The 27,211-nt window shown below is 30.9% G+C and overlaps 1 protein-coding gene across 1 annotated transcript in view; it reads left to right on the plus strand.

The window, feature by feature from the left end:
• The window catches only part of LOC132935548 (neither inactivation nor afterpotential protein C), a 42,025-nt gene extending 19,863 nt beyond the window's left edge, over window positions 1–22,162 (plus strand). The window contains exons 11-28 of the mRNA XM_061002143.1: window positions 151–359; window positions 3,028–3,362; window positions 5,102–5,312; window positions 5,600–5,741; window positions 6,653–6,806; window positions 7,313–7,629; window positions 8,684–8,976; window positions 10,593–10,742; window positions 10,935–11,038; window positions 15,579–15,635; window positions 16,498–16,545; window positions 16,815–16,945; window positions 17,979–18,172; window positions 18,845–18,948; window positions 19,675–19,748; window positions 19,821–19,951; window positions 20,520–20,619; window positions 21,396–22,162. Of these exons, the coding sequence (XP_060858126.1) occupies window positions 151–359; window positions 3,028–3,362; window positions 5,102–5,312; window positions 5,600–5,741; window positions 6,653–6,806; window positions 7,313–7,629; window positions 8,684–8,976; window positions 10,593–10,742; window positions 10,935–11,038; window positions 15,579–15,635; window positions 16,498–16,545; window positions 16,815–16,945; window positions 17,979–18,172; window positions 18,845–18,948; window positions 19,675–19,748; window positions 19,821–19,951; window positions 20,520–20,619; window positions 21,396–21,668 (3,027 nt within the window). The 3' untranslated portion in view covers window positions 21,669–22,162. The remainder of the gene's footprint in view (window positions 1–150; window positions 360–3,027; window positions 3,363–5,101; window positions 5,313–5,599; window positions 5,742–6,652; window positions 6,807–7,312; window positions 7,630–8,683; window positions 8,977–10,592; window positions 10,743–10,934; window positions 11,039–15,578; window positions 15,636–16,497; window positions 16,546–16,814; window positions 16,946–17,978; window positions 18,173–18,844; window positions 18,949–19,674; window positions 19,749–19,820; window positions 19,952–20,519; window positions 20,620–21,395) is intronic.
• The last annotated feature ends 5,049 nt before the right edge of the window (window positions 22,163–27,211 follow it).

The following is a 27,211-nucleotide window of genomic DNA, read 5'->3' on the forward strand; positions in this document are numbered from 1 at the left end:
AATATATGTGCACCTATAAATATTCAAAAACAGTATTAAATTCTACCAAGTTACCTACTGCAAATATACGGATTATAAACTTATAACAAATAATAAGCTTATAATATTATAATATGGCTGAAATAATATTATTATGTTTAATGTTTTAAGCAAAATCACATCAAAGTGAACGACATCGGTTTGAAAATAAAGTGTGCTATAGACGTGATTCAAGCATTCGGAAACGCGGCCAACAAATATCACATAAACTCCACTCGGCACGTGAATCAGACCCAAATTACATATTCGTCCACTGGCAAGATCAGTGGTGCAATATTTTTCATCTACCAGTTAGAGAAATGGAGAGTAACAAACACCAAGTGAGTGGTTGCAATTTCGTTTAACACTAGTACATTTATATGAAATATAGAATTATAATAGGTTACCGCATACCGCGTTAATGTTTTTGACGCTTATGGTCTACGCGCATATTGCTTATAGCCACCAGACATGGGTACCTACTATTATATTATTTCCATGAATATTGTTCGATAAGGTCCTAACCGTTCTATCGTATAGTTTTAAAAATAATTATGCATCAGGACAAATTGAAGTTAAAGTTAAGATTATAGGCAAGGTCAATCTTTACTTAAATTGACTACAAAACGAGACATCTGAAGTACACATGTACATGTGAATACTTTTGAAGTTTTGATACATCAAGAACAACAAATAATAATACATTAATATCCTCTTAAAAATATATTATACTTATCTACTTTTAATTCAATCGTTGTGGTTATACAAAATTACATTAATGTATAAATATCAAATAAATATTTTTATTCTAGATATATTAGAGTGCTTAAACCGAGTATTGAGTAATAATGAAATTTTAAAATTGAAAAATTACAAATATACTTAATAACTGTGATGACTGATGAATAATCCATGAAATTAAACGCAGATTTAAAGTTTTAAAAAGCTAAATACTATTTTTCATTGTGTAACCTAATAGACAGTATGAATTTTTTTCAGGGATTGCATTTGAAAAAAAAAATCTGTTTTATGTTATTTGCAATTAAAACGTTACACAATTTATGCGTTTGTCATTATTTAGAATTAAAACGTTTTACAAGTTTTGCGTTTATCGTTAATCAGAATTAAAACGTTATACAAGTTTTGCGTTTATCGTTATTTAGAATAGTGTAAATACCTATTAAATGTATTAATAATAACTAATGCGGGCAGGTAATGGCCCGGATACGGAGTATTATAATAAATCAATTTTAATGTCCGTATGGATGAAAATAATATTTCTAGGAAACTAATAAAACTTTTAAATAAATAGATTTTAAATTATTTCGTTTTACATTATTTTTCGTTCAGTGAAATTCTATAAAAGGTGGATAAGTGGATGTCGCTCTGCTGTACAGTAGGTTACAAGTGGGTCACTGTAATGGATGGTGTTAAATTTGAATTCAATGATATAATATCATTGTATAAGAAAAACGATTCTGAGCGAAAACGGTCAGTCAGCCTATGATATTACCAAGTATATTTGATGATATTATTGTGAATAAAGTAATTTATAAATAACCTATTTACGTGGAGCCTTGTTTTCAATTTTCAATCCTTAGCTATAAAAGTTGAACATTTTATAAATTTTTAACTACAAAATAATTATTAAATTATAAATTTGATAAATTCTGTCCAAATTTGATCTTTAAATGCTTATAAAAAAAAACTGTGCCTATGTATTTTCAATATTTTTCAACTGCTATTGTAAAAATATATCAGGAGTCTTGTATTAAATTTTTACACTTTTTGGCCCAACAGATAAAACTTTATTGATATTTATAGAAAAAAAAACTAAAAAAATTGAAAACTGAAAATGCCCGTAAACAGCTCAAAAAGTGTCAAAATATTTTCAAAATTGTATGGTGTATAGGAAATGCTAATATAAACATTCAGTGAAATTTTCATGTATCTACAGTTATTCGTTTTTGAATTACAAGAAAATAAGGAAATCGGTACATGAGAAATCGAGTGAATATCTAATGTTGTAAAAATATGAATTTAAAACGCTCATAAAAATTTAATTTGACTTTCTTGTAGAAATTTTTTTTTTGATAAAGTTAGACAAACTTATGAGGAATCTTGTATTAGATTTTAAAATCTTAGATTTAAAAAGAAAATTTTTTATGAATTTCTAACTCAAAATAATTTGCAAATTTTCGTGATTTTTCCGTATTTTTTCAAGATTTGAACTTTAAACGTGTATAAAAAAAACTGTGACTAAGGATTTTTAATTTTTTTCATCTGCCTTTGAAACAATAACCTAGGAGCCTTCTATTAAATTTTCAAGCTTTTTTACCCAACAAATAAAATTTTATTGATATTTATAGAAAAAAAATTTAAAAAAACTGAAAACTGACAATGTCCGTAAACAGTTCAAAAAAAGTCAAATTATTTTCAAAATTGTATTGTGTATAGAAAATGCAAATATAAACAACCAGTGAAAATTTCATGCATCTACGGTCATTTGTTTTAGAGTTACACCAATAACCAAAATCGATTTTGTTAAAAATCGATTTTGCGTAAAAATTCCCGTTTTTCCTTAATTTTTCTTTTGTTTTTCACATCGCTTTTGAAAACTACTGGAAAATTAAAATTTTGACCTCCCCAATGCACCAACGATATTCACTTTCCCATCGAACAAGATACTGAAGTCGAAAATCGAAGCATTATTTCGACTACTTATCGTGTACACAGACACAAAAATAAAAAAAAAAATAAAAAAAAAAACACACATCATTGTAAAATCAATACATTCATCGTTTCACTCAGAATCTAAAATACGTTTCGTATTGTAACCATATAAGTAATTATAATTATTTATAGATTGCTAAAAAATAATAGCATATTATTGGCCATTGGTATTAAAATGTATTATTTATCTACTTAATATTTTATTTTACATTTTTACGGAAATAATATTTTGATAGGTACCACGGTATATATAATGTATTGAATTTTTTTTTTCAGGTGTAGTGGACAAAAGAATTTTCACGTGTTCTACGATTTCTTGGAGGCGGCTAAAGCCGATCATGTTTTCAAGCAATACCACTTGGAGGAGGACCATCGCTATCGGTACTTGGTGGGTGACGGTTCAGACGAGCGCTTTCGGTACCAACCAAAGTCAAACGTGAAAAATTTCAACAAACTATTGACTTGCATGAAGGACACGTTGGAGTTTACGGACGAACAGTTGAACACGACTTGGCACATTTTGGCGGCTATACTCAACCTTGGTGAGCTGAGCGTTTCCGACGATGATGATGGCGAGACCAAGATTGAAAGTGCCGAACTACTTACGAAGAGTAAGTAATGCAATCTTATAAAAACATATGCTCACCATCTCCTCCTTGCTTCTAATGAGAAACAAGCACCCCAGAAAACGAAATGATTTATTTCGAGTATTAAGTAATGGAAAAAAAATCGATGAATTTTATTCAATTTTGTTTATAATGCAATTTCTGCTTTCTCAGTATAAACACACTGGTATTAGAATATAATTTATTTTATTTGTAAGTTATTATGATATATTAGATTGTAGACTTATCAAATCATTCAAATCCAAAAGTACCTACAATATTTCGTAACCGGTCTCACTGCAGACCGAACACACCGATTTTTATTAAATAATAGTAATAAAAATATTAATTACCTTAACGCCCACGTTCCTACCGCTTAAACACGACACCGTCGCGCACACTAAACGTGTTTATTATGAATATGTTATAAACAATAATTATTATACAAATGCACGGAGATAGTGATCAAATCACAAACAATTTGTCCGCACGAATTATTTCTAAAACGTACGTAAATCGCTCCGGGCGAATGACGCCTACGTGTCCTCGTGACGAAAATATTTGAGTTTAATTTTGAATATCACAACGATATAATATAATAATATTACACGCATTGTAATTTGTATGTGGGTAGGTATAGGCAGGTATAAGTAAGTAGTATACATTTGTATGTTCTGAGCACCCTTTTTACAGGGAGATTTCATCAGTTTAAGTGGGCATTTCCACATGCTCCACCGTGCAAGGTGTAACACAACATTTTAAAAAGTATGATTTTTAAACCGTTTATATTGCGTTTGTGTAACACATCACAGAATTTGTGTAAATAATTTTTTAGAATTAATATTATATAATTGTATTAGTAAATAAAATAATATATAATAAATAATATATATTTATCAAATATTGTTCTTTTAAACTTAAAAAAGTAATACGTATATACTACTATATTATTATACTACTAAACTAAAAATAAAAAATCATATAAATATTTTGTTTGTGTAAAAATCATACTTTTTAAAATGTTGTGTTACACGGTGGAGCATGTAGAAATGCCCGCTTAAACTGAAGGAATCTCCATGTAAAAAAGGTGCTCAGAACATACAAATGTATACTACTCAAGTACTACTCTATACGGTTGAATGGCGCGTGTTATACGAAATCGTATAAAATTATAATATATCGAAACAATGTAGATTTACCGACCATTTCCCCAAAGTTCCGATTATTATTATTATTATTATTGTTATAACATTATGTACCTATATAATATAGGTACTGAACACGTATTCCGTTACCTATCGGAAAATAAGTTTTAAAATAAAAATGTTTCGACTTCATCAATAATAATATGATGCGTATGCTTGTACGGACAATAGTAATATCATACTTCACCGAGTTGCATATAATAAAATAATATTAAATATTAAGAGCGTCCGCGTTTCACATGTATAGGTTCATTCACTTTATTATTTTTTTTCAACTATTAAAAAAATAGGTAGGTACTATATAGCTGTTTTAAAATGTTCATCCGTATATTTTGTGAAATGTAAAAATCTTTGTATTTTCACAATGTACAATTGTTGCCCTGTTCTCGATGAAATAATCCCTCTGACACTCTGTACGCACATTATTATTAGGTAGTTACCATCTTAGGTATCATCTCCAGCCAACATATTATAGTACATTACAGCTGGTAGCCACTTCGACCAGACGTTATTCGACGAATTCGTGTTTTTGGTTTTCAGTCGCTGAATTGTTGGAAGTGGACTCGAAGAAACTGAGCTGGTCGTTGTTAAATTACTGTGTGGTGGTCAACGGCACTGCGGTTCGTCGCAAGCAGACGGTTTCGGGGGTGTACGAGTGTTTGCGAGTGTTCGCCCAGACATTGTACGCCAGACTGTTCGATTGGATAGTGAACGTCATCAATCTGAAACTATCGTTCACCAGGGCCATATTGTGAGTAAACCAATTGGATTTTGAATCGATTGCGAAAAATAACTACCCGCTTACCTATAGTTTTACAACTAAATACAAAACGATGACACTCATACTGTTATACTATTATTATAATATTATTTTAATATTATTGTGATATTATTATGATATTATTTTAATATTATTATGATATTATTTTAATATTATTATGATATTATTATAATATTATTATGATATTATTATGATATTATTATAATATTATAATGTATTGTGCTGTGACATCATCGAGAAAATCCAACTGTTCGCAGCGGGGACACGCATGTGGTATATTTGATGGACTCATTCGGTTTCGAATGTTTCCACCATAACAATTTGGATCAACTGTACGTCAACTGTCTAAACGAACAACTCCAGTACCATTACAATCAACGGATGTTCGCGTGGGAAATGGTGAGTGAGGAAGGGTTGCCAAAAAAGTCTATAGAAATATAAGTATAATATTATTGTATATGAGTGGAAATATAATATTATTGTCTATCGTTGTTTAGCATAATGAAAACAGTACAGCACTGGACTGCTATAACATTAATTATTATTTTTATTCGATTTGGATGACGTTAACGTATATAATGAGTAACACGTTATAAAGTTATTGAAGTATACAGGGCTAAGCATTATCATCCCCATTTTTTAATTAAAATTTTGATTTTTATATTTATTGAATATATACTGAGAGATCATATTTTCAAACAATTGGGATTTTTTCTACTGCATACTTAAAGAGTGTCCTATGGTGATACACACTTCTGTTTTTCAAATAAGAACCACCCTTGTTTTCTGAAAATTGTTAAGTGAATAATTTTTCTGAAAATGTTGACATAGCAAATTCGTTACAATAGACACTCTTTAAGTAGTACAAAATAATCCAATGGTTTAAAAATATGGTCATCGAGTAGCTATATTAAAAAATTTCAAAAATTAGAATTTGATTAAGTTATCATTATTAAATGAAAAAATAGGGGTGAATATTCTTTCTGAATCACCCTGTAAACTTTCACACTTTTACTATGTGATATGACAGCTAGAACCTAGCAGCGGGTCGAGTAGCACTTGAGAAATTTAAAGCATTCGCGACAATAATGCAGATTATGATGTGTACCTATATAAAGTATGTTATTACCATTACGCGCCCGTCCATAAAATATACAAAAGAATCTTCGCATTGTTTTATGTTCTTTTGTAAACGATCGTTCTTATGGTTCGATATGCCAGTTGCGTAAATCATGGCATCTTTATATCTTATTTTTCTATGGTTTGTCGGCTCTGCGTCGACAAACAGACTAATCAAAGTGTCTGTGCAGCAAGACTTGGAGGAAGAGGGCATGGACCAGTACAGCATGCAATACCGAAACAATAAACCGATAATAGATGCACTTATGAATAACCCAGATGGACTTTTTTACATGTTTGACGATGCTACTAAAAACTGTGAAGAAAACTGTGAATATATAACAAGTAAGAAACATATACCATTAATAGTCGTATTATTGACTACCTATAGTAGTAATAACTAATACATTAATATAATATATTTTCATAACAAATTAATAGCGGTAGTATATATTTTAAACTTTCTTTTATTGGGGAATTAAAAACGATAATTATTAATGTTGTTATTCAATTAAAATTAATTTTTGTATTAAACTTAATGCACTAAAAGTTATATTAGTATAATTCTAGAACATATTAGGTATTCTTAGATTGTATTAAACAATCATTATTACCTAAATCCATACTATTTTTTAATTATCTATTTGTAATTTCAATTTTATAAAAATTATAAAGGTACTAAATTCATTTATCACATTATTATATAATGCAATAAAACAATTATTTAAAAATATTTATTTTAGCCAGTTACTTGACAATTTACTTTACTCATTTATAATATAACTCAAACCATAATACCTATATAATCTATACGTACGTACATGTGAATAATGTTTTCATTCGTATAATAGATGCACTAGAGATCAACCCCAAAGAACCATACATCCATGTTGCCAGTTCAAAGAGCTTTAGTGTGGCGCATTATAGTGGCACTGTCTCGTATCAGCTGAAAGACATACTTGAAAAAAATCGTGACTTCTTGGCACCTGAAGTTGTCGAGACAATGCGTATGTCCAAAGACAACGTGATAAAGGACTTATTCTCCAACCGGTTGACAAAATCTGGAAATCTAACTGTGTGCAGAGAGAAAACTTTAATGGTTAAAAATAAAAACAGCAAAATTAGTCGATGGGGCGCGGCGTTGATGTCAGAAAAAACACCAATTCGAGTACGTAAGAAAAAAAATTAATATTATATAAATTAAACGTGGTTTTTATTTTTTTTTTTTTATTGGGTAACCCGCGGCAACATAGGCTATTGGGTGTGGGGGAGGGCACTGTAGGTTTTTAAATTGGGTAGATTGGTACACGTGTGTGTTTTTGGCAGAATTTCTAATGGGGCACCCGTAGGTTTCTGCCGTGCCCCGGGTGGGGGGATGGCGGCACTTGTTCTCGGGACACCGTGACTTGCCCGAAGAAAAATGTCGCCCGCGGCCAAGGTATCGAACTCGGGTCGGCTGCGTCACAGCCGACGCCTTAGTCCGCTCGGCCACTCCGTCCCCCCGGTTTTTATTTTTATATACATTAAATAATTAATATGACAATCCATTTAAATGTTTACAATAATTATTTCAAAAAGTATAAACATTTTAAAAATGTGTTTTTAATTTATAGCTATGTTTTTCTAAAACTATATAATATTAAATATTTTAATTAAAAAAGCATTTATCAAAAATCAAAAAAAAATTTTTTAGAAGTTAATAATTTTCGAAATAGTTAGTGTAAACACTTGTATTTTTTTCCAAAAAAACGTTGTTGAGAAATGTTTAGGGTATCAAAATCCTTAACCTTTAGAATAAGCTATATGAGTAAATCCAAAAATAAGTCAATTGATGTATTTAAACTTGGAATAATTATTCAAAAATTCTAATATAAAAACAAAATGCAAATTTGTACCATTCCTTTGTATGTTTTCCTAATGTACCAAAAATTAAATGTGATAAAATTGAATTTAAAATATATATATTATACATAAAAGAATGAAAGTTTATAATACCTTGAGTAGGTATCTATGATAGATATTAAAACAAACACCATATACAATTATTTCCGAATATTTTCCTACAACTGGAGAGATCGAAACCTGCAGATATACCAGGGAATAATACCACTAACGTATAAAAGTTGTACCGATAACAACGACAACAATTATTATTCTCGATACCGTAATGTCATATCGTTATAAATTTTTTATAGTAAATATTATTGTTGTGCACCCCACAGAAGTACAACACGGAATCCCGCGGCGAGTATTCGCAAACGCGGCGCATGCGCACTGCGTCTGCGGTTTATCGTTCGAGCAGCATGGAAATCCTGCGGTCGCTGGCCGACACGGCCGAGCAAAAGAACGGCGTGCACTTTGTCCGATGCTTGCGAGCGACGCTTACCGATGAGCCACTTGGCTTCCAACCGGAAGTGGTCAGGCAGCAGATCAAGGCGTTGTCCATAGTCGAGACAGTGTCCGCCCGGCAGGACGGTTACTCGTGCCGGATATCATTCCACGAGTTCATACAGAGGTAATATTATTCATGGTGATTGATCACTATGATGCACCATCATATTATGATTTTACTGACGACACAGACAGGGTGCTCTGATTTAAAAATTCAAATACTCTAAGCTTCAGTTTTGAGTACAAGTTTAATGGAATTACGGTTCAAACTCTATTGTTTAACCACTTTGCTTTAGCACTTATAATATTATGTTTTCTCAGGCTGCTCAATGAAATATGATACGGATATAAGAGATTATAATAATAAGATTATAATTTTTTTTTACCAAATATTGATATTATATTATAGTGTTAACCAATCGTAGTGTTAAAACGTCTATAGAATGAATTATTTTAAGTCCGTAATCCACTGGATAGGTAAATTAAGACAGTTAGGAGCTTTACAAGACGTTATACTGAATACGTGACTGAATACAGGCTTCTATTGTAATATTGTTGACAACAGGAGACTCTATTGGGAAAAATGTTACAGGACGGTTGAGCTCCCTAGTAGGACTTTGTGTATTTGTCATATTATATTCAGATAATAATGGCATCATTCTCATATTAGTTAACTGATCACGAAAATGCCCATACAGGTCACATTTTCTTGTCTATTACAATTTACATACATGATACAATTTCTTTCTGTTTTGATTGCTTTTGAGACGATCGTATAGTAGTAGAACATTTCTTAGAGTAGGCACCTACCATTAAAAACAAATATAGTAAAAATACAATCGTAAGGCATAAAAAAAAGTCCTGTATTGTACCTATATTTAATGTATAAAATATAATATACTCAATACATTATCCTTTTATTTTCTCTATTTGCTATCGGTGACATAACTACAGATTGATACCGCGATGAAAGACTATAATTATAGTATAATATATAAGGCCCATTGCTGCAAACATTTTAATAAAAATATTTTGTTGCGATTTTCAATTTCTAAAACACAATAAAATTTATTTATGAACGTTGCCACACATTATACGGTTATTTATTAATGTTTTATGCGGCCCACATGGCCACATCAAAGTTTTGGCACCTTTACTCAATGTTTTACGGGCTCTTTACAAAATGTCAAACAAAATTTAACCCATTACAAGCGATGTGGTGTCCCAAACTCGATTTTTACTTAATATATTATAATAAACATTTACCTAGAGCATGATAAATTATTTAATACAAAATATAAGTTTTCACATCAAAATTTAAAAAATCACAAATTCATTTCAATGGGCGCCTAAAAGAGCCGGTCCTCTGTACTCTAGGTCCCTACCACCTCTAGGGGCCCTGATAATACGCACTTCTATTCACACGTGTGTTATGTGCAACATGGTAGGGTACTATAGGCTTTCCTCTGCACATGTAAATGCGATAAATTTGGTATTCAAGAAAAATGTAGCTGTTATTTTCAATGTAACATTCGCATTTTCATATTTTTGTTTGCCTTAGACGCAGTTTACTTGGGACTATTGTTATTTCATGTTAATAAATTATACTGATCTGCGATTTTCCATAATACTCCATAAAATCTAGACAAAACTGTAATAGTTACTATTCCGTCGAATCGTGTGTTTAATACATGTAGGTACATATTATACAGTCGTAATAATGGAATGATTGTCATATAGGTATAAGTTTTTGGCATTCGATTTTTATGAAAACGTTGAAGTCACCAAGGAAAACTGTCGATTATTGCTGATTCGTTTGAAAATGGAAGGATGGCTAATTGGAAAGAGCAAAGTTTTTCTCCGGTACTACAACGAGGAATATTTGTCCAGGTACGTACAACATTTAGACATTTGAAACAGTATATCAACCATCGACATTATTATTGATTACACATTTAATTATACGCATCGTATTTTCGGTATTATACCCTTTTATTAACATTAACCTGCAGCGTTTGAAAAGTAGACGATTTTTCGTAACAAATAGGCTATAATGTATTTAATCTAACTGAAAACTTTCAGGCTCTACGAGACCCAAGTGAAGAAAGTTGTAAAAGTACAGTCGATGCTCCGAGCATTCATTACGAAAAGGAAAATTCAACCACAGTTGATAAAACAACAATCTGGTAATGACGATGCGTTAATACAGTCTTAATATTTTTAAACTAGTTTGTTGAAGTAACATACAATTTTATTACTTTTTTTTTCGTATTGTTATATTATTATTATATTATACTATTATAATCCATAGTTATTAAATTATTGTAGTGTTGTTTAGTTGGAAAATAATACAAATAATAAAATTTAAATATATTCTAAAAAATTAACTTATTTTTTTTTATATATATAATAGAGTAGTTATTTTAAGCGTTGGGAAGATTTTTATATTATAATAATTTTGTGTTTTTCATATTCAACTATCGTACCATAACAATATAATAGGTATATAACGTACGATCCAAGTATTGTTTAAGTAAATTACCATACCAATAAATTCACACAATATTATACACCATAACTGAGTACATTTTTTTTCAAGCTAATTTGATTTTTTCTCTAATCCCCTAAAATGCATACAGCCGGTTATGTATTAAATAAAAATAAAAAGTGTTAGCGTATACGTATTTAAACCTAGGTGGTCTAAAAATGCGAGTGGCAAAAAAAAAGAATACAACCCTCGCCAATGATTTAAAAGCAACTCGGGACTCGCACGTTGGTTTAATGCATATAATATAGGAAAATAATGAATGTTTTTACACGATCTATAATATCCAAAGAGGGTCGTAGACAATAGCTCATTAAAAAAATACTGTAATATTGTTATACCGTATTAAATTTAACAACTAATCTTATTATGCACGAAATCTATTCCAAAATAAAAATATTTGCTCAATTTGTTAAACATGGTGACTATTCCAATTTGGATTGATTGTAAACAGGCAGGTATAGTTTAAGTTCAAAGTATATGAATATATTAATGACCGTGACGACAAAAACGTCGTATCGTTTAATTTGATCAAGTGATAAAATACGCTTTTGGATAGGTTCCTCAACTCTCATATGATTGGGACATTAGGGGGTAGGAGTTCCAACCCCGCCTGAAAATAAAAGTTTGTGTGGGCGTGTGTGTCTATAGAATTATTATTATTATTAATTATAGTGTCGGGAATCCTGAATCTGGATTTATATACACCCCGCAAGATGAAATCCTATATACGCCACCGTACTATGTACTCAGAGCTTCAAATGGTTAGAAATATAAAATTATCTTTTGGTTTATTCATGTACTTCAAATGCAGTGATCAAACTAAATGTAGGTATACGTTTAATAGTAAGAGAGTAGATAGACGCCGCATATTTAAAACATAACACAATAGTATTGAATAGTTCACTAAAATAACGCACTGGTTACTGGTATAATAGATGCATACCGGGCACCGGTGACTGAACAAAATTTATTTTGAGAAAAACTCGTAGGAGTATACTGCAGTCTATTTTTAATATGCAATAAATTATTTAATATATTTTTTATACTCCACACAATAATAATTATTAGTATATTATTCAATACATAGAGAAAAGAAATTTGTTACAATTATTTATTATAATAAACATTTAGCTCGGATATTGTATTGTTACTCCGCCAAGATTCAGTAAATCTGACCTATGGTCATACCGACATGTAATAAAGCTCCCTACCCCCCTCCCCCCAAATAAAATCGCTCTTACGTCCATGGACACGTAAATCAATCGTAGTCATAAGTCACAATATTTTAGGGTATTCGTACGCGAACGAATTGCGCTCTGCACGCAATATTATAATCATAATAATAAAATAATAAAAATAATAATCCCCCGCACATTATACACGGCGTACGTGTACACATATACACAAATATAATATATAATATCATGTGTCGTACACCAATGCCGCTACTTGTGCACGACCAAAGGGTAGGTGATGACGTTGATGACGATGACAAGCGCTAGCGTTCGGAGGATTTGGTGCGGGACCCTCGTGTTCGGGAGATTCCTGTCGTCGTTGGCGGTGGCGGGGAGGTTGTAGGGGGGTAGTTCCCTGCTACTCCGAACGAGTGGGCAGAGATTATTTCGCGCGCCCGCGGGGCACAGGGGGTGGCTTTTTAATTGCGCTTACCCTTTGAAGTCGGCCAAACGGATCAAAGGTCTGGTCGGCACCGCCGAGGGGTCGCGAGCGTACAAAGAGACTTTACCCTCCCCCGCGGTGGCCACGCAGCCATGCCCCAAAGCCCCGCGACGTTTGCTAACACACACACACAACATTATAATATATACGATATCGCGGAGACGGAGATTTAAACGTGCGATCGCGTGAATGGCATGGTGGAGCGCAAAAAACTAACGAAACGCGACAAAAAAATCTCTTCTCCGCCGCTTTCGAGTGTACACCGTCGTTTTTGAGACCCACGGATAACACTCACTCACCCACACAAACACTTACACACATACACACTTACACACACACGCACACTTACACACACGCACGCGCGTAAAACAATAAACACACGCAAATAAGTGGTTTTTCGTTTGGTGCTCGTACATTATATTATAATATTGTACAATAGCTGCGTAACCCGACTTGGCCATTTCCCCGGGAAAAAATGAACAAACATAAAATATGGCGCTACATCAGTGTAGCTCAGTTTTAGCGTGTGTACTTACCTTTGTGATCTAATTCGACCGGGATTGGCAATCTAATCAAAGAAAAAATCTTTGAGAAATAATCAAGATATACCTACTTACATATTATTATATAATAAATATTAATCTAGTTGTAATTTTAATAAGTAGCTGTCTACTTTTTAGTATCAAATCATAATTATTTAAACATATAAACTTTGTCTCGATGTAATAATAGATGATATTAATTCAACATGTTTATACATATTATATATTATTTTTTGATTATAAACTAATATGATTGGTCGTGCTTCAGCCTTTGCACGATCACTATTATCGTCCATAAGCACTGTTGGTCATTTTAACTTTTTATTTCAATAATCGAAATCTGAGAACCACCGACACGGTTTAGTCTGCAGCCAAAACCTACTAAAATATATTGTACCATACACTTACACGAAATCCGATTTCACAACTTCTGGAGTTCGAACGGCACCACGATCTATCTGCTGTCGTCTGTGGTCGACGTCAGCTCCCGCATGGGTCAGTATAAATATTCTTTTAATTGATTAATAATTCGGCACTTGAATAGTAATTGTTTGCATCCAAGTCTTAGTCGCAGTTTTGTTCCTATGATTTTTGTTTTATTTTTAGTTTGCTTTCTCGATCTTCATAATATTGTCTTATTCGTAGATAATAATATTTCACGACGTAAAATTTGAATGGCTATGCAGATTATACAACATTTTTTTTTTACTAATAATTAACCTGAAATCTAGAATACTATATTGGTGTTATACATAATTTCTAAATTTCCGCTTGGAGTGTTTTTTTTTTCATATTTAAATATAATTAGTTTGAACGTTTTACCAATTGATGTTGAACGCACTCGATATTAAACAACAATTGTTTATTAGATTTGTTTTTATAATTTTTGAGAACCCAATACAATAACTACTCATAATAGACATTCAAATATTTACGTGTTCGGCTTCTCAGATTTTGATGTAACACACGTGAATTCTGTATTGTTTTTAGCATAAAACAATACACATTTAAAATAAACAATGAGCTGATTTCAATGCGTTTTTATTCACTTATTGTAAATGTATTATTATTATCATTATTAATACTTTTTTTTTATTATTATTATTGATCGAGAAAGCGTAGTTTTCAAAAACCTTCTAATTTATCAAAGTAACAAATGTGTAAATTTGTTAAAAATAGTGTTATGTATAGTACAGAAACTAAATTATAAATATAAAGAAAATATAAATCATTCAACATAATATACACTGTACAGTGAAACTTCGATGTAACGAACTTCCACTTAACAAAATTTTATATTTAACAAAATATTTGTGAAAACCAAACCAAAATAGAACCAAGTTTATATAATTGTATTTAACAAATTTCTCTGTAAAAAATTTTGTTTTATTTACCATAAGACTTCGTAATATTATGAAAGTTTCACTATATTATATCATATTTTATTTTATTTTTTATAATTGACGATTTTAGATTTTTAATTTTTGATAAAAATATGTGATCGATATTGACTCCGCTCATTCATAACATGTATTGTACATAATATTGTATAATATTATTGTTTTAAAGCCGTGTTACACACTTTCACGTTTAAATGAAACAATATTATAACAACGTAATATTAATATTTCATTATCGTATCCCATCAATAATTTCTTTAATAAAAAATGTATATTACACAGTTACATATTAATATGTATATATTTATAGAGTTATAGAATAGGTATGCGCATGTATATAACAATCAAGTTCTATGATATTTTGTAGTTCTTAATGAGTATATAATGAGTAACTATTATAGGCATACTCGTTACACAGTAATTGGTACATCGTATCTTTTGTATTCTTGAATTTTTTTAATATAATCTATTCACGTGTTATCAAAATATTTGAATATATATATATATTGAAATTGTACTTTAACGCTAAAATAATATTCTCATTAACTCTGGTTTTCAGCGAATAAACAAAAATATTCAACTTCTCATGAGGAAGCGGCACTAGTCATACAAAAACGTGAGTATATAATACGAATTTCATATTATGATATCAATGTTTCTTTAACTAGTTAGGTATTGTGCAGGAACCTCGGTATCTCCAAGTCTAAATAAGGGACAAAAAAAAAAAAAAATTGACGTAACAAAACTCCGGGTTGCCAAGGTAATTTAAAATATGTAAATTAATAATAGGGACGGAAAAAAAATTACGATAAACAGAAACTTCGAGATACCGAGGTTTCACTAATTATTACTGCATAAACTATGAGGTTCCATATTGTTAAAGTTTCACGAGAAAAGTGTTTCTGCATACATCTACGGAATAGAATAATTTCTGGGGAAGTGGTGTAATCTATATTTGTTTGATGTGTTTGATGACTTAATTTTCTTGGATTACTCATATGATTTATGCAACAATTTGTATGGTTCATATTTTAGTTTTACACGCTATAATATTGTCCAGTTAGAGCCAATCGCTAGGCTGACGATTTAATTATGCATTCGGTTCGGTTACAATATATTATTTATATTTCGTGTTTAGTAAAAAATTAGACGATTATTAGCTGTACTTATTTTGTTTGAGAACATTATTTAGATTAAGGTACCTATACATTTTTTAGATTTACCTCAAAATAAGTACAGGCCGAAAAATAATAGTTCGTAATTATACGGTGATGACTGATGAGGCTATAACTGTCTACTTGACACACGGCTATATGCGTATGTTAATTTTTTGAGATCTTCATATTATTATATACTGAGCACTTATCGAGAATGATTTTTATTTGTCGATAAATCATAATCAATAACAAAGATCAGCCACATGTTTGAACATATAAAATAATATAATTGATTGACTATAATTTTTTTTTTCCATTTAGATTATAAGGGATATCAAGTACGAAATAAAAGCAGTTCGATAAAACTCGGTACGTACTAAGTTAATATTTATAGTAATACAACTGACGTAATGTTATGATTATTTATAATGTTGTAACAAATAATATCATCTTCTGATATTATAGAACATTAAAGATTTACATATATATAATTATCTATGAGAATAATACCTTGTGCATAGCCAATAAATCTGATGTCTAAATGATAATATCTTATTTCAAGATATTTTTAATTGTATTTTCATTTTTCAAACGGAATATAATGCCAAATTAATTTGACTAACGTAATTTTTTGTTAGGCAAACTTGATGCTGTAGGTCGTAAAAAACTAAAGATGATTATTAATAAATGGAAAGGAAAGTCAATTTATCAAGTCGTGTTGTTGGATCGAGCCAACAAACTTCAAGACGTTGTATACTTTTCGTTGCAGGTGAGTTTAGACACGTAGTATTATTTAAGTCAATATAACATATATTGGCCATCACATAAACATCGCACAAACATAATACTTAAAATCAAACAAATGATTTAACAGAGTTGAAACATTATATAAATATAAATATTGTAATTGGTAAAAAGTTTTTTTTTTTAAGACTCTTGCCCGACTTTTGTACAGTTTCAAAATAATAAGCTTAACAAATATTTATTAAGTCGGGTGCAGTTATAAATAATAATAAAAAAAACCTGTGGTGTATACTAAATTTATATTATTCTACAAAAAAACTATAAAACCATAGCCCTTAGTGTACTCCAAAATTCGTTGCATTCTAATATTCGAGGTAATACCGTGTACTGTGGTAACACACCAGAATATCCGTCATCTTTTATTAAGTGACATATGAATATGTTATATACCTAGTAATATTCCGCTGAAACAAGTTATCGTTTTTTTTTTCAGTATGGGTACCCTAATATTATTTTATTTGAACTCAAGTCCATGAGTTTTTTTCAATAATATTCTCAAAAGTTGTTATAACTTTACATCTCTACAAGGCACGTTGAATTAGAAAAAAACAGTAAGGGGATGAAAAGTGTAAAAAAAATTTGCGTACCCACCTGATAATTTAAACGTTGTATTGATAAGGTAGTAACTGGAAGGGGAAGATACGCAATACGCATAATTAACATTTATTAAAAAAAACCTCTTGAATTCAAGTACTTGACATAGGTACGCAGTTGAAACCGGGTATGTAGGTATATATATAAACGTACGTCTTCGTATGGCGAACTCGGAAGTACCGAGTAAATATACTGTCTAACAGATGTGATCTCCTAATCGAATTTTTATTCGACATCATTCAGTCTTTATAGTACCTATCTATACGCATCGATAGTATAATATAATATGTCTTCTTATCGGAAGCTCCGCACTATCGGATTCCGATTGCCCTCGGTCACTTTGACTGATCGATGCCTATTATAATATTATGTACATAATACGCGTTGTAATGATTCGTCCGCAGGTGCATTTGTACAACCAGCACGCGATTAGTAACTTGAACAACATGAACCACCGACCGGTTATGCTGAAAGATGTGATGAGCACGACCAGCGTAAACGAATTCTTGGGCAGCAAGAGGTGTTATTTGTACAAGATACCGTTCCAATTGAATCAAATGGACACGGAAACCAATCATAATAACTTGATGGACGAAAAGTGATAAAAACTAATAGCGCATACACATTATAATAGTATTCGATTGCCGTATCGATGTGATGTACACATCACGTAAAACCCTCGATATTTCCGACGCAAATGAAACGTTTAGAACCACTTTTAACTATCTAGATCACTATAATATAATATTAGCTGATATATTATTATACAGCTGATAAATACGACAGTTTTCGCATATAATTTTAAGTAGTCCCTAGTTGAAGATAAACATTTTTTTTTAAATTTTAATACAGGTCTTATTTTTCATAATGAAATTCAAAACAAGTAAACTTAAATCGAGAAATAATTGTCCAAGCTAGCTGCAGAGCTGGTTAAGTTTTTAATTTACGACGTTATTTTGCAAAGGAATAATTTTTAAAAGGACGTCTTGTAACATTAAATTATTTAATTTTAATTTTAATTTAAATCCAAAAAATGTGTTTATTTTATTTAAACACAATATTATACTACTGATCATTATTGGTTCATATCTTCTTCCAATTCAAATGTTAAATTTCAATAAATCTAATTATTATCCGTTCATATATTTATTTTCAATTCAAAATTCGTCATTGTTAGCGATAATATTTAAGGCATTATAGGGATATGGCAGTGTATACATTATTTTCAATATTATATTACTTTACCATTTGTACTGTAAATTTGTTTCAGTATGGTGAGTAATGTGGATGACTGCAATTGGGACTCTCCTCTGAATCGTTTTCCAGAAGCTCGTACTGCGTTTAAAATTTTGAAACATTCGTTCGCTGTCCGAGGTAACATTTTTTAGTTTACACTTTTGTATATAGCATATTGTGTTGTGTGTAATATGTCGATGGAAAACAACCAGCCCACCGGCCAGAATAGATTATATTATTAGATTTGGGTCATACAAAAAAACGAAAAAATACATCTATTTAATTATATTATGTTGTTAATTGTTTTAAATAATATTTTGTGTTGACTGAAATTTATCATATCAAGTGGGTACTTAAGTATTAGGTATATTGGCTTATAGATAGTTTTACCACAATTGAGAATCGAGATATTAAATTTATATTAGGTTACATTAAAAATTACAGTATTATAATGTTTTAGTTTTCGTACAACGCACATGTGACCTAAACCATAACTATCAGAGTCAGATAATCTGACATCTGTTATCTAATAAAATTAGATGTGTTGATGTAGGTATATTATAAGTATTTTAATTGGATTTAAACCAAGACGCAACCGTATATATACTATTGGATATTTTGTGATCAACATTAGTTACCTATTTCTATTGGTATTTATTTGATAGAGCCATTAAAATAAAATAGATAAATATAAAACAAGCTTTCTGTGGCACTTATTACAATGATAATATTTTATTATAATTATCATTTGTAGAAAAATAATAGAATTTTTTAAATATACGAAATGTAAAACATCTGTATTCTTTAATATATATATATACATGTATCAAATAGTTTTTTAATGATTATGTTATTTTTGAACAGATCAAGGCATACAAGTGGATATCACTCAAGGAGTACGATTTTCCGATCCCGAATACAGTAAACCACAATATTTTGTAAGCACAAATTTAGTACTTCGTGTACAATGCAAGTGTAGACATGCATTCAAAATGTTGTTTTTGTATTAGGAGAACAATCGTATGCAACAAAAACAGGATGAAAAACCAATGAAACAACCCGTGAGTGACAACAGATATAGCGTGAAAGAGAAAAATGATTCGAAAGTGATTCCTAAAGTGAATAAATCAAACATAAAAAAGTTCGTTGTTCGATATTTTTATTTATAATCTACATTTAATACAGACAGAGTATAGTCATAACAAAATTAATTTATGAAGGTATCTACCTAATAAAAAAAATTGTATGGTATTGATTTAAGATTTTACAATTATGTATGTTTTAGTTAAACATATCTAAGTTCATATCTATCTAACATATCCAACGACTACTTTTTTGGATACAAACAGTGCCCCAAAAGTGTAGAGAAATATAATTTTTTTCCTTGAAAAGTAAATTCAACGTTTTATTGAACATTTTTTACGATTTCCCTAAAAACTATACATGCTGATAAAATTAATAAAATATGGTATACCAGGTATGACTAAGTACATAGTAAATAGTTATTTAAAAACACCATAATACTATATACCATTATGTATTTATGTATAATTTGAAATTCATAGAAGGGGTTAGGCTTAAGGTACATTTAATGTTTCTCTATACCCTAGAAGACATTCATCAGACTTAAATTTGAAAACAGTTAATCTATTATTAATTTATACAATTGTTTAAGATAAAACTAAAATTAATTTAATTTTAATTTTCAGACCATCAGATAAATCAAATCCTGTTCTTGAACTCCAATTAAAAGGTAAACAATACCAGTCGGGTTACGCTGACGAAGACGATCCTCCTTACAATTTTCAGGTTAGCTGCTGTCAAATAATTATAACATCATAGATAATATAAGAATGGATAGGACATAAGAACTTATCACATGAAACTTTAGTGATACTATTTTTAAGGTTATATGGGGTAAATATTGATATGATAATTGATAAATAATAATAAATATTTTAAATATCTTAAATATTTAACAAAGTTTAGAGTAATTTTCCAGGCACAAGTGGCACAACAATCAAAATAAAAACTGACAAATATCTAAATATAACTGACTATCATGTTATCATTATTATTTAATAAAATAGTTTTGCACATAACCTTAAAAAGCCCCATATCGTCTTTCTCTCTTTACGTTCTCCCTTCCCCAAAAAAGCACACGGCCCCATATGGAACTGGTATAGTCATGTCCTATTCATTCTTATATTATCTATGTATAAGATATAAATAATATTGCTATGGCGTAGCCAGGGGGTGTTGAGGCTGTTCCCCTCCCCGAAATATTAAGAGACCCGAAAATGGTCTATGGAAGTTACTGCAAATACAAAATTGTATAGCCGTACAGGAACACAAACTTAAAATAAAACCTTGACATCGGTATGCTAAACTTATAGGAGATCCTAGTTAAACCAACTCTATGTAAATACATTATCAGCACCACCCCCCCTCCCCCATAATAAAAATTATTACTATTATACGTATAGAATAATTAGCACTGTCCTGCTAGTATATACTATTATTAGCTATTTAATTCCCCGTGTAACAATAGCATCACTATAATAATAATATCATGTGGTTCACAGGCGATTTTGAAAAAGACCAACTACAAACGTCCGTCAATGGATGGTCGGACTATAGAGTTCTCGTCCAGCGGTGACCGAATGACGGACAGGTACGCTGGCGGACGACCAGACGCGGTGACACGGATAGAAGAAGATTACGGTCGTAGGTCGGACTCAGACAACGTAAGACGGTCAAAGGACTACAAGAACGAGCTGAACCATCAACTGTCCAGATCAACTAGGACTGAGATCATACCGGGGGTGATGCTCGAGGGCTCTTCTTGCGACCTTTAGATGACCATCTGATGGCCGTCGACGTCGCAAAAACTATAGTTATTATAATATCATGATATTATTAATTATGCGAGATACGGATACATTTTAACGTTCGCTCTCTAGTCGCTTATTAATATAGTTAAGTATAATAGTGTTAGTCATGAAATCATTTTAACGTCATATTTGTGACGATCCGAATATAGATTAAATTTGTCCTGGTTCACAAGTCACAACGAATTGTGTAACTCTCCTTACAGTTTACGTTTTAACTACGGAAACATACGAACATTATTAAATATAAAAGCTTAAGACTATATAATATTTTTATAACACCTGTACCTTGCACACTTATATTTGCCACTTTAGTTAAGAATATACCAACACGTTTTTATGTGAAACTTTTACACTATAGTGTAATAAACTATAACCAATGTAATAACAGTATTATAATATAGTTTATTTTTTTTGTTGAACTATTGTAATGAATAATAATATAAAACTTTATAGAACAATTTTTTTTGCACAGTTTCTATAATAATATAATATGCATAAGATAATTTTTCCGAACGTAATTTTTTTTTTTTGCAACGTTGATAATAAAATTTTGGAGTTCATTATTCGCCTGATACGAAGTTAAATTCTACGCGTTGGTACAATAGAAACTAAGATTTCGTTAAGAAATTACTTAGGCAGTAATCTTTAACTCGACCACATTCTTTTCGAATTGTAATTCAGGGAATGGAACAGAACCTATAAGAATTAAGAACCAGTTCTGGTACCGGAACCTTTAAAATATTAAGAACCAGGACCGGAACCAAAACCTTTATTTTAATAAATAAAGTTCCGGAACCGAACTGGAATTTTTAAATTAAATAGGCTCTTTTAGGTTCAAAAATAAAATAATTTTATGGTATTACTGTTTTGTATATAAACTATGATCGTATGAGTTTTCTAATATTTCTCATGCTATTAATTAAACCTGCATTCCGGATAGATATTTAAAATTATTATGCTTTTCAGTACCTAAATTATCTGGAACTGGTACCGAAATTATTTGGAACCGATACCTTTATTTTTTTTATCAAAAAACTAGAAACGAACTGGAACAGTTATTTTTTTTTTTGGAGAACCTGTACCGGAACTGATACCGATAAATTCAAAAGGTTCCAGTCTCTGAATCGTATAGAATGAACTATGAATAAAAACTATTACGATTTTTCTTAATAATTTTTAAGTACTTTTATAGGTAAAATCTATGAATATAAAACAACCAAAAAACTGCTATTTAAATATGTAACTAAAGAAATAACGAGATTTTTGTCTAAAAACGTTGTATGAATTTGGATTATGCAAAGGTACTAGGTACAACTATAGTTGAATGTTATGAAATGTATTAATATTAAATTGTAAATTTGAATCGTTCTTTCGAATTTACATCTACAACCAAGTGGTGTAAGAAATCTGAACTGTATTGATGAAATTAGTTTATGCTAAATACCTAAGCGATATTTGACCGTTATATTGTAACAATTTTCTATACTAATAAATAGTTGTATCAAAATTTGAAAGTTGAGATGAGCAAAGTGTCTATATCTACATCATATTTTGTGAATCGTTTGTGCACGATGTTCCGTCTTTTTTGTTCAATTAGATCTGCATATATATAGCATACCTCTAGTAAAAAATGTTGATGGAAACTTTACATAAATTAGAGAAACCCTATGTATAAAAGGGCATATACATTTTTATACCGTGTTGTTGACTCAAAAATACATAATAATAGATACAGATAAGAACATAATATTATCAGACAAAACTATTTGTGTTAATCATTTAGGTACACATTCATTAAAATTCAATACAAAATTAGTAAAAAAATTTGAAATTTTGATTGAATGGACTTGGCATCTTTTTGGCGCCTTTTAAAATTTACCGTGATAGGCGATTGCCTATACCTACTGTCGTCTGCAGTCTATACACGTCGTTAGTCTGACAATGCGTGTATAGCGTCCTCGTCCACGCAATCGTTGGATTAGTGATATAATAATATTATATTTTTAAACGAAGTTGTACAAATAGAATAATATAATAATAATATTGTTACGAACGAAGATATCGCGGTGTGCGGCTCTTATCGGTCACTACCATGTTGTTTCGGTGGTGTCGACGTGTGACATAATAATAATAATAATGCACTTACGTCTTACACTGCAGTTACCTATATAATAATACATACAACGTGCAGTACCTCCTATACATACATATCGTGTGGTTTTGTAATCCCTTTTCTCTGCGGCCGTCATCGTGTGATGTCCTTATTACGCGGTGCCGATGCACAATATAATAATATCATAATGCGTACCTCCACCTCCTATAGGTATACCTGATGTATTATCGGTCTCATATATATATATAGTCGGACATAGGATACCACACCACGTCCTATATACCCGCCGATTCCGACAAAGCGACGTTTGTTCGGGCCCGAAATGTACAATCCCATTTGTTCGAGTCCGTAACATATACAATTCATTTGGTACCACAGGATTATACCATAATATATGTCTCTACATCCGTTACACCGGCAAAATTAAAAAGGCCGAAACCCGTTGTTCGGGAGAAATTCACATATTGTTGTACACGCACTACACGTACATATCATATTGCGGACACTGTCATATATTATACAATTTTATTGCGTTATAATAATAATATATTATATACGTATGGGCTGCGGTGAAGTTATGTACCGCACACGAATAATATAATAATATTATATACCTAAGATAGAAATGCGTATAATGCGTTTGCCCACAAAATATCGCTCGGGGAACGCTCACCACCCGCGGTCATTGTGAAAATCACTGCATTTTTTTTTAACCAAAACAACCCCAAGTCCGATCCGCGGTAATCCCACAAAGGTCAAAACATTACAGTATAATAATAACATTATCTACTCGGTGTAGTACACCCCATTATGCCTATTATTATTATTATTATTATTATTGTTGACTAAATCGGACCGCGTATGTCTATAGGTACGACGACACATAATATAAGACTGAGGAAACGGATAATCTTTCACAGAATTTCTTTTATTTCTCTTTTCACCTCTATTTTTACACAATACAAAAATATATCTTTTTCTCCACACGTCTCTTTTTCGGGGTTTTTTTTGTTTTTTTTTTTCTGGCGGCACCGGCGTTTTTCCTTTAGGTACACGCAAGACCTGTGTGTAACACACACACAAATATAATAATACGCGGTATACAATAAATATTTTATTTTTCACTCGTATGCAGTCAAACATTGTGACGGGACTTACGATCCCCGCAGCAGGTACCGTACATGATAATATATTATATACCTACCTATATTTATATGCGGCTATGACTCAAAATCGGAACGCGGTTTTTCTTTGGTCGTCGTCGTCGTTGCCCGCCTGTACACACATCGCGTTATAAATATTATTATTATTATTATTACTACCAGTTGGCTGTTACACAATAATGTTATATCATATATGCGGCGCAGCACAATATTATAGGTAATTATTGCAGTCCGAACATTATTATAATATGCCCATAATAGGTGTATTATAATATCGTGGAACGCGAGGAGGTATTACAATAGTAATATATTATCATGGTGTGTGCCTGAATAACAGGAGAGCGGCGAGTGACCGACGCTCAAATTGAAATATCGCCGGGTAAATATTTTCGACATTCGGCTACGTCACATCGGATACATCATAATACGATATTACCATAATATTACAATATATACGTATGCTGGAGACTATGACGTATTATATGGTGGCACACGTGATATATGGTCGGTCATATATTATCAGTGTATGGTCCGTGTAGGTCCGATGGTACTAATCACCCGTGTGTTTATAATATTCGAACAACGGGTGTAGATCCATGTATTTATTTTTTTACTATATTATATTTCAACTCCCGAAATCCAACGAATTTCTAACAGTGATTTAATAATAATATTCTATTTTCAATCGTAAACATCTATATTCATATTATAATATTATGTTTGTCTTGACGTATTGTACACAATTTTTTATAATACACGCATCATTTTATCGTTGAATTCGTGTAGGTACATCCTATATGTATAACCTATATGTATAGTTTCTCCGGGATACAATGTTTTTTTTTCTAAGTAGGTAATTATTATTATTGCCCATATTTCCCACGTTGGACAAATCTCGAAATCCATAAGTTTGTATTTTGCAAACTGAAAAAGTATAATAATATTACATTTTAATATTGGTCCCTCCCACTATATTTAGATAGACGATGAACCGTGAGAACTTAAAATATGTAAAGTCAGAAATGTCATCGGAAATCAGAATTTAAAGAGAAAAAATTAAAATTGAAAACAATATATTATATTTTGTGGGTAAAAACGTTTCCACAAAAGTTAATATTTAAATCACCTACAAGAAACCTTTTAAGGTAGATACATTTATTTACAGTTTAAGCTTTCTAAACATAAGTTTAGAACACCTTATATCGTCGTTGTATCCGTCCGGTAGTTACCTATACAGCATATTATAATGACGATTGTTGATATTGAAGGGGGCATTAGATGAACAAAAAGTGTCTTTTAGGCCAAGAAGCCAGACAAAACTGAAGGAAATTGGTTTGATAGATTTAAATTTTTAAAAAACAGATTGTGATTGATTAACAAGTTCACTAGGTTTGAATAGAGGCGGATTTAAATATTTCGAATATTGTTAGCGTCATGATAAGTGATAACTAATTAAAAACGATTATATTTTTATTCATAAATATCACAACTGAAAAAATAGATATTATTCAAAATCACCTCTATAATAACCTAATAAACTTGTTAATAAATGAAAATCAGTTTTAAAATTTTAAATCCGTCGTCAAACCAAATCCCTTCAGTTTTGTCTGGATTTTTGGTCAAATGGCCACTTTAAATCGAAAATTGTATCTAATTTTAAATCATTGTCAATGTCTGTGCATAAGTTAGTTAACGGCGAATATAAAATATGACGACTTATTTACGAGACGGTATTATGTGGGTAAATTTTTATGGGTATTAAAAAATAATTCAGGAAATTTTCAGAAAATATTGACCGAAACCGATTACCGATTACACTGATACACTCTTGTGCGTTTACTTTGCATACACTTAAGTCACTCACGGCATCATGTTAAATTGCCTATATTAATTTCCTTAAAACACGACCGACTGCAGCCACTTAGATAATTATTTATTCACTATTATTCGTTGTTGCCTACTTCACATGATTAAGATTGCTTGTATTAAAATATTGAATTACCATTTTAGCTAGTCGGATAATAATAAATACTACCAAAGTACTAAAATATTAAGGTTACCAAATTCTTTTTAAATTGTATAATTGTGTAAATTGATAATAAATTAGTATAGTTTATTGCTTTGTATTAAAATACGTTTGGTGAACGGGATTTTAGAACGCTCGCTAAGTGAGCTTTCTTAACTTGGTTACTTTTTAATATTATATATTTGTATTAAGTAAATAAATTTAG

Source organism: Metopolophium dirhodum, chromosome 1 (genome assembly GCF_019925205.1).
Source record: "Metopolophium dirhodum isolate CAU chromosome 1, ASM1992520v1, whole genome shotgun sequence".
In the NCBI taxonomy this organism is placed as follows: Eukaryota; Metazoa; Arthropoda; class Insecta; order Hemiptera; family Aphididae; genus Metopolophium; species Metopolophium dirhodum.